Source organism: Arachis ipaensis, chromosome B01 (assembly GCF_000816755.2).
Source record: "Arachis ipaensis cultivar K30076 chromosome B01, Araip1.1, whole genome shotgun sequence".
Lineage (NCBI taxonomy): Eukaryota > Viridiplantae > Streptophyta > Magnoliopsida > Fabales > Fabaceae > Arachis > Arachis ipaensis.
In genome coordinates this window covers 131405153-131414866 of record NC_029785.2, presented here as the reverse complement: position 1 = coordinate 131414866, position 9714 = coordinate 131405153, and the positions used below count along the sequence as shown (strand labels likewise).

Genomic DNA, 9714 nt, shown 5'->3' with positions numbered 1-9714 from the left:
AACCCTATTGGATGGATAAATGGATTAGGTATAAAAAACAAACTATTCTACCATTTTGTTACTATATTTAAAACTTGTTTACGAAAAGAAATGAAGAACTATATGTATTGATAAAAGAGTGGGATTCTTCTTCTTTTTAATTAAAAGTTATTATAAAAAATGAGTTAACATGCTCTTAAAGTCATATGATAAGTTTATTATTAATAAAAGATTTTAAATCTATTATTTAATAAATACATTAAAAACTTAAAATTTGATATATTTTTAACAACTTTTTTTTAAAAAATTTCTAAACTTATAATGACTTATATAATGGTGATCTCATTTATTGTTTTAAATGCTACATTGAATAAGTCATTATTACTTTTGATTTGGAATTAAATGAGAATAAAACCGGATATTATATTTTGTTCTTTAGATAATTATCTTTTAATTTTAGATATATTATCTTGGGCAATGTACTGAAATAAAATAAATGAGAGAAACCTTTACGTGATTCCAACAATTGAAAATTGCTTACGTGCATGTGCAATTTTATTATTATGTAATCCGTGGGAGCTAACCACGGTTTTGAAATTACATGTAAACCGTGCCAGCCTGCAACGGTTTACGTAGAAGAAGGTTTGAGGGTAAACCATGGTAGCTAACCACGGTTTATGAACGAAATAATATGAGCAAAAACCCCTCTAGGCAGCCACGGTTTATGAAGGGTTTATTAAACTCATAAACCCTTGTAGGCTGCCACGATTTTGAAGAGTAGGTTTTGTATATATATATGAGCGAGCTTGAAGTTGCTGAAGAGATCATTGTCACACAATGGCAAGTGAGGAAGAGAGCTTTCTTGTTTTAGTGCATTGCTCTGAAAAAATTAAAAGAAGCAAAAAATATGGTGTGAAGTTCACTGACAGAGAACCATTGAGTGTATTCATCAGTTCATCCAGCACTTTGTCAGATGTAAAGAACAGCATCTTGCAGAAGCTTGGGGTCTGTGGTAGCAAGTGGGTGAAGAAGCTATTCTACAAGATTCCCATCTCAGTTGTCTCGACCGGTGTTAAGTATGATACATTTGTGCTAGCGGATGATGAAGATATTCGGGTTCTGTTTCATTGTGTTAGGAGTTTTCCGGAGGTCAGAATACACGAGTTGTATGCGAAGTTGGAGGTTGGTGTCGAGAGTTCTGGGGCATCAGCTCCAGTTCATAGCTCGACTGCCGCAGGCGGTGCGTCCAGTTTGATGCCTATGGCAGGACCATCTGTTCCGCAGGTCGCATCCCCTTCCTTCACGGCAGATTTAGATCAAACCGAGGCAGTGGGTTCTGTACCGTTGGAGAATCCTGGGGTCTGGCAGCAGGCATTTGAGGTGAATACCGGTGGTGGCATGATACATGATGTTCAAGCCTTCGGGGAACCTGATAGAGTAGAGAATGCAATGCGGGACGATGACTCTGAAGGGGAGCCTGTAGATATCATTAGGGACAGTGATGATGACACAGGTGCCAATCTACATGCACAGCACGGGCCTTCAAGTTCTGGCACACAGCAGTACCCTCCACACTTCTCCACTCTAAACTTGGAGGCTCTGGGTCAACAGGCGGACGAAGGTGCTACAATTGGCGGTTCTTCTACAGAATTTCAGATTGGACAATCATTCCAGAATAAAGATGAGGCTGTTCTGAGTGTGAAGGACTATAGCATCTATCGAGGTATTGAGTACAGAGTCGTGGAATCGGATCATCTGAAGTATCATGGAAGATGCAAGGAGTTCGGCAAGGGTTATACTTGGTTGATTCGCATATCGCTTCGTGCACGAAAGGGCACTTGGGAGGTTAGGAGGTACAACGGTCCGCACACTTGCTTGGCCACCTCTATTTCCAGTGATCACCGTCAGCTTGATTACCACGTTATCTGTGCGAGGATTTTTCTGTTGGTTAGGGCGGATGCTGCGGTTACGATCAAGGTCTTGCAACAAGCAACAGAAGCCGATTACGGGTTCAGGCCTAGTTACAGGAAGGTTTGGATGGCAAAACAGAAGGCAGTAGTACAAATATATGGAGACTGGAAAGAGTCGTATGCCGAGTTGCCACATTGGATGCTAGGGGTACAGTCGACCATGGCCGGGACAGTCACTGTGTTGAAAATGTCTCCTGTTCGACTTGGGGATCAGGTCGATGAGTCAACGGTGTACTTTCATCGTCTTTTCTGGACATTTCCACCCTGCATCGAGGCCTTCCAGCATTGCAAGCCCCTCGTGAGTATTGACGGTACCCACTTGTATGGCAAGTATGGAGGCATATTACTGTTGGCGATAGCGCAGGATGGGAACTCGAACATCCTCCCGATAGCCTTCGCCCTTGTGGAGGGAGAAAATGCGGAGTCATGGTTGTGGAGGGAGACAATGTGGAGTCATGGTCCTTCTTCTTGTCCAACCTACGATCGCATGTGACGCCGCAAAAGGGTATCCTTGTTATCTCTAATAGGCATAATGGCATCAAGGCTGCACTTGAGGCCCCCGAAAATGGTTGGCTGCCTCCACGTGCTTTTCGAGCGTACTGTATTCATCATGTGGCTGCAAATTTCAGCCTTAGCTTCAAAGGTAAAGATGCAAGGAGGATGCTGGTGAATGCTGCTTATGAAAAAATTGAAGCAGAGTTTTATTACTGGTTTGACATCATGCGGACTAAGAACCCGGCCATGTGTGACTGGGCGAATCGTATGGAGTATGACAAGTGGACCTAACATGAGGATAGCGGTAGACGGTTTGGGCATATGACAACCAACATTAGTGAATGTGTGAATTCCGTGTTAAAGGGAACTCGCAACCTCCCGGTCACCTCGTTGGTTAAGTCCACGTATGGGAGGCTTGCGGAGCTATTCGTGGTCCGTGGACAGACGGTGCAGGCACAACTGGGATCTTGGTATGAATTTTTTCAGGCGTTGGTGAAGGCTATTGAGCGGAACATAAGAAACTCCAGGTGCTTCACTGTCACATTATATGACAGGCACCAATCGGAGTACACAGTGGCTGAGACCACACCGACCGGGAACTTCTCGTTAGGTAGCTATCGAGTTTCCCTTAAGGATCACACATGCGATTGTGGCCACTTTCAGGTGCTTCATTATCCATGTTGTCACGCCATTGCATGTTGCACCCACTCGCGCCTGAATTGGGCGTCATATGTTCACGAGGTGTATCGCATGACTGAAGTGTTTAACGTGTACAAGCTAGGTTTTGTTCCGCTTATCCCAGAAGGCCTATGGCTCCCATATGCTGGACCGACAGTCATTCTTGATCCTAACATGAGGCGTGCCAGGGAAGGACGTCCAAAGGCAACCAAGATCCACGGGAGCATGGATCAGTCTGTTGAGAACCACCCGAAGTGCTGTGGGCTCTGCCGTCAGCCTGGTCATACGCGCAGGAACTGTGACTAGCGAAGACATACTGCTGCAGGGGATGGTTAGATGTTATGACCTTTATGGTCTTGTTGTTGTTGTCTAAGTTGTTCTAAGATCGCTTAACTTGAGTAATGTTAGGTCTTGTTGTTATGACGTTGATGGTGTCGTTGTTGTCTAAGTTGTATTAGCAAGTCTTTATTTGAGTAATGTAAGGTTGTTTGAGTCAGCTAATGTCGTGAATTTGTTTTGTTTATTAAGTTCATCGATTTATCTCCTATTATTTTAGATGCTTAATTGAAACACTTTGGTATGCATATGAATGCGCGTAACAGTTCTGACAATCTAGTTCGTAGCCGTAGATCCTAAAACATATATAATTATCACATACCTATATAATTATCACATACATATCAAATAACATACAACCGCTGTCTGAAACATGAAACCATAAAAATTATGCTACGAACATAATCAAACATAGTTTCCACCATATGTAAAAAGATCACATAACTAATCAAAATCCTTGATGGTGTCACTGTCATCATCGTCGAGCTGACCAAGCATGTGACCTCTGGTGCCACACAAAAGAGGATGCCTCACCCTCCTTGGTCGCTGATACGCCTCTGGTGTGGATGTATGTGGCGGAACGGCATTGAATGCTGATGCTGGGGTCCCTCCTAAGGCGAACCACGGGTCAGATGGAGAAGCTGGAGGCTCATTGAGGTCAACCGGTAACTGATGCTGAACATCATGACAAGGTGGCTGGTACTCGGCAAACTAGGAATGATCCTCAGGCATCTGTGGCCTATAATGAGTCGCATCATCGTCCTTCAGCATGTCTGCTATATCCCTAAAGAACTCTGACTGATTAACAGGATCATCGATGTCCATGCCGACGGCCGCGGTAGTAAAGTCAGCGAATACCTATTGCTTGACACTCCCGAACACCTGAGAGCTACCCCCTACATCGTAGGTGGGCAGATCCATCCCTGTGTCCAATTCCCCAACATCCTCACCAACAGCGTGTTGAGCACCGTTATCCGCACCGGATGGTCCTGTACCCCAAGCCCGACCACGACCATCCCGCCCACGCTGTCGTCTGGCTCTACGTCGAGGAACACGATAATCTACAACACCTCAATCATCAGCAGCACCTAGGTCCTCATCCAAACGGTCGTCGAGCCATCGCCACTCTCGATCGGTGGTACGTGTGCCTATATGCCGACGCCGATCCACTCGCGTGTTATTCGGTCTGTCGTGAACCTGCACCCTGGGAGGTGCCTGCGACGACCCTCTGTGACGAGCCTCCTCGGTCAAAACAATCGGCCTCGGATCATGAAATGCAAAGTCTGGGGATAGGAATCTGTGGGCCACACGGCACTACCAGTCCAAGTACTCAGCTGATGGACCGGGGTCAACTACTCAAGCGACCGGTATGACTGAATCAACCCGGTTCTCCCAATGCTGATGCCACTCCTGATAATATCTAGGGAACCATCGGTCTCCACCCCTTCCATCATTCGCATGGAGCCAATCTATGTTCAGAGCAAACTGAGGGAGATGCTGAACACCGCCAAACTGCGGTACCACCCTATCCACCTGATGCCACTCAATCGCAGCAAAATATATCAGGCTAGTGATCGCCGTCCATAGCCTACGGTACTCGTCAGCTAGTATCTCCGGATGAACAACAGCAGCAACCTCGGGAGAAGAATAAGGCTCCCACACAAACTGGATCGAATAAGTTATAGTTAGGTAAGACCATAACATTAAACATGAACCAGTATTTGTAAGAGCAATAACTAAACGACTCACATCGTGGACACGTAATCTATCCAAAGAAAGGCGTGCAGACACGACTTTTTGATCCACTACATCGTTTCTCAGTAGATATGTAGCCCACCTACAATTTTCATTGAAAGCATTTCATAACAAACAAGAACACATGAAATTGAACAAGTTATGGACCGAACATAATAAACCGTACCTAGATGCAAGCGAAAACCCAAACACATCAAAACCACTAGGTCTCAAACTGGGAAACCTCCAGAAAATCCAAGACTGTAGAAGCTGTAGTGGCCCGGCCAAGCTAACCACGTTTCTGTTTGTCCCACGACAAAGACATCTATACAACCAGGCTAGTGCAACCGAGCCCCAGGTATATCTACCCAAATCGTCCAGCGATGCCAAATAAGGCAACCAGCGAAGGTGAACCCGGTTTGCGTTCTTGTCCGCAAACAGCTGAGATAACAATAACATCAGAGTATAAGCACGCGCGTATATACGCACCATCTCTTCACTCGTGTCTGCTGGGAGAACCCGGAACCTCTCATGGAACCATGTGTAGCACATCGTCATCTGCTTGACTTTATTATACGGCGGTAACTCCCCAAACAACTCCCGAAACCACACCCATACTGGTCTTCCCTTCTCCATCAGATTCTCAAAGTCAGTCAGGCACCACTAACGGCCTCCCCATTTATGGGCAAACCCAGCTGATATGCCACTTCTTGCAAAGTGATGGTGCACTCCCCAAACGGCATGTGAAAGGTGTGCATTTCAGGACGCCACCTCTCAACGAATACGCTAATTAGAGGCTCATCAACCCAGAACCACTGACTATTCAGCCTAGCGAGGTGATACAACCCAGCGGTCTGCAGATATGGTATAATCCGGTCGTGTAAAGGCATATTCAGTTGTCTTCTTACACCGCTAATAACCCTAGTAGGCTGCAAAATGTGGGTAAGAAAATCCTCAACATACGACTAATACTAATAACATCAAACATAATTTAAAAAAATTATTAGATACCCTCATTGCTGTTCTATTTTCTCTAACGATAGTAATAACAATAATGAAACAATAAGAATAATAACAATACCAACAGGAATAATTGTACTAACAATAACGATAATAATAATACTAACAGCTCCCAATAATAATAATAATAATAATAATAATAATAATAATAATAATAATAATAATAATAGCAACTCTAATAATAATAATAATAATAATAATAATAATAATAATAATAATAATAATAATAATAATAATAATAATAATAATAATAATAATAATAATAATAATAATAATAATAATAATAATAATAATAATAATAATAATAATAATAATAATAATAATAATAATAATAATTAACAACAAACCTCTTGGTCGATGTATCCAGCCACATGCGCAACGCCATTTAGCCGGTACATGCGAGCTTCGTCCTCCATGGCTCCACCACCCAAATGAAACCCTAAACCTTCAAACCTCTCTCTCAACCACCAAGCTAATACAATTTTGGTTTGGCACAAATGATATCCGTGAAGACTATCCACGGATTATGTATTTATAGTTCACTCAACGTAAACCGTGGTAGTCAGGAGGGGTTTATGTTCAGAGCTATTTCTTCATAAACCGTGGTGACCAAGCACGGTTTATGGCTAGCTGTTTTCTCTCATAATCCGTGGTGAGCAGCCACGGTTTATGCTCAACCTTTTCCAACTGAAATCCGTTGAAGCCTCCCACGGTTTATGAAGAAATGAGAAACCGTGGCTAGCTCCCACGGTTTACATAGTAATCAAAACAACACACTCACGTAAGGACTTTCCAAATGTTGTATATAGATAAAGGTTTCTCTCATTTTATTTATTTAAGTACATTGCCCTATTATCTTTTGGACTTTAGATACTATTTTATTTGGGCTTTAGAGTTTAATGGGTGCCATGCTCAAATATAAATAGGCATTCAAGGTTTCGGTCCCCAATATACCAAAATCGCCTTTGTTGCTATTTCTCCATCAAAAGAGTTGCAATTCAACTGCCTAGAAATACAGAAGGCTTTGGTTGAGAAAGATCGAAAGAACCACAAGATCCAAATCCTTCTATCAATTTCTAATTTTTATGAGTAAAGATACGCTTTCGTATTATGATATATTTTTTATGATTCAATATGAATGATCTGAGCTATTGAAATTAATTTATTTCAAAGAGCTATCCATTATTTAATCATAAAAAATATCAGATTTTTTTATTGTTATTTTGGATCGACATATATGTATATGTGCACATCATATATAATTGATATTGATGTACGAGCACAAGAATTAATTTTTTTTATGCCAATGGCCTGGATAATTGATTTACGTGGTATTGATGTACGAGCACATCATATATGTGTATGTGCACATCATATATAATCGCTTGTGCGTTTATAACAAGCATGTTATGGTTACTTTTTTTTATGATATGATGTTCATAATATTTATGTTCGTTGTGACTGCAAATGGACTTGGCACTTGGTTCTGAAATATATAGGTTGCTATATCTATTTTTTTTTATAATGATAATTAATTTATTCTAAAATAAAGTATAGAGTATTAATATGATTGTTTCATATTTAATTATATGTGCTATTAATTTAGTATACAATTGATAAATAATCATTATACCTACCTATTTTATAAAGATTTAGTTTTAGAATAAATTGATTGAACATTATGCTGTCAAAGCAACCTCTTTTGTGAAAATTGATTTATTTAAAACATTAGGAATATGTAATTCATGCGAATATTGGTCAGCCCAAAGGAAGGCCTATATTTGGCCGAATTGCATACACATATTGATGGTAAATAAATATTTGGGTAATTGATTAAGAATAAAGTAATACTTATTATTTATGCGAATAATAATCGGCTCAAAAGAAGTTTATTGTTTGGCCAAATAATAAGCATTGCACACTTTTGTTTATTTTCTATTAATTATGCGGTCAATAATCGGTCCAAAGGAAGGTTATTGTTTGGCCAATTAATAGAAAATATATGCGGTAATAAATAGGTTACGAAGTTTAAACTTCCATGTGCGCATTAAGTCGGTCCAAAGAAAGGCTTAATGTGTGACAAAAATTTTGACAATATTTGATTACTGCAATGAGAGTATCACTTACAGTTAATTTTTCTATCCAAAGATTAAAAATTAATGTTGTTCTAGATATCTCAATATGGATTTTTCCCATTATTTAACTAATGTTTACTGCATGTTCTATTTATTCTAATCCAGAAACTATGGCTTTAGCTACCAATGTTTCTGCACAAATTAGCAGTATTCCTATGCTGAATGGTTCAAACTTTAAAGTTTGGAAGGATACCGTGGAGATTGTCCTCGGTTGTATGGATCTAGATATAGTTCTTCGAGAGGAGAAACCCACTTCCACTCCGTAAAACCTCAATGAGGTTAAAATAGAAAAGTGGGAGAGATCCAATCGAATGAGCATTATTATAATGAAACGCTTAATTCTTGAGGTGTTTCGGGGGTTAATTATTGAGGATAAATATGCCAAACAGTTCCTAAAGGATGTTGAAAAATTCTTTACTAAGAATGAAAAGGCGGAGGCAAGTAGTCTTTTGAGCAAACTTGTCTCCATGAGGTATAAAGGTAAAGGGAACATTAGGGAGTACATTATGGAAATGTCTCATCTTGCTTCAAAATTGAAAGCACTAAAATTAGAGTTGTCTGAAGATTTACTCGTGCATTTCATTTTGATTTCCCTTCCTGTACACTTTGGACAATTCAAATTGAGTTATAACACTTTGAAGGATACTTGGTCCTTAAATGAGGTTATATCTCACTGTGTGCAAGAAGAAGAGAGGCTACAGTAAGATAAAACTGAAAGTGCTCACATGGCTTCATCTTATCAGTATAAAAGAAAGCGTGATACTATTGCGGATGTGCCTTCTCAGTAGAAAAAGGCTAAGAAACAGGATCAAATTTCAACTTGTTTCTTCTATAAGAAGGTGGGACACATGAAGAAGAATTGTACTAAATATGCCACCTGGCGTGTAAAGAATGGTATAATTCTTACTTTCGTTTTTTTTTTAGGCTAGTTTAAGTTATGCACCTATTGATACTTGGTGGGTAGATTCTGCTGCTACTACTCATGTAAGTGTTACTATGAAGGGTTGCCTGTGGAGCCGACCGTCAAGTGATGCTGAAAGATACATCTATGTGGCAGACGGCAATATAGTTGCAGTCGAAACTATAGGAACCTTTAGATTATGTTCCACGAGTGGATTTTACTTGGATTTATTAAAGACATTTTATGTACCGTCATTTAGACGGAATTTGGTTTCTGTTTCTCGTTTGGACAAATCAGGTTATTTTTTATCGTTCGGAGACAATAAAGTCAGTCTCTTCTATAATTCGAATAATATTTGCTCTGGTCATTTGGTGGATAATCTATATAGGCTTGACTTAAATTCCTATAATAATGAAATACTGCAAACGGGTACAAAAAAAAACTAAATGAGAATTCGCTATCATTA

The 9714-nt window shown here is 40.2% G+C and overlaps 1 protein-coding gene across 1 annotated transcript; it reads left to right on the top strand.

Moving 5' to 3' along the window:
- On the top strand, window positions 817-2735 carry LOC107614800. Its single transcript, XM_016316935.1, has 2 exons — window positions 817-2260; window positions 2314-2735. Exons 1-2 carry the CDS (start codon window positions 817-819, stop codon window positions 2733-2735), a joined length of 1866 nt encoding a protein of 621 aa, XP_016172421.1.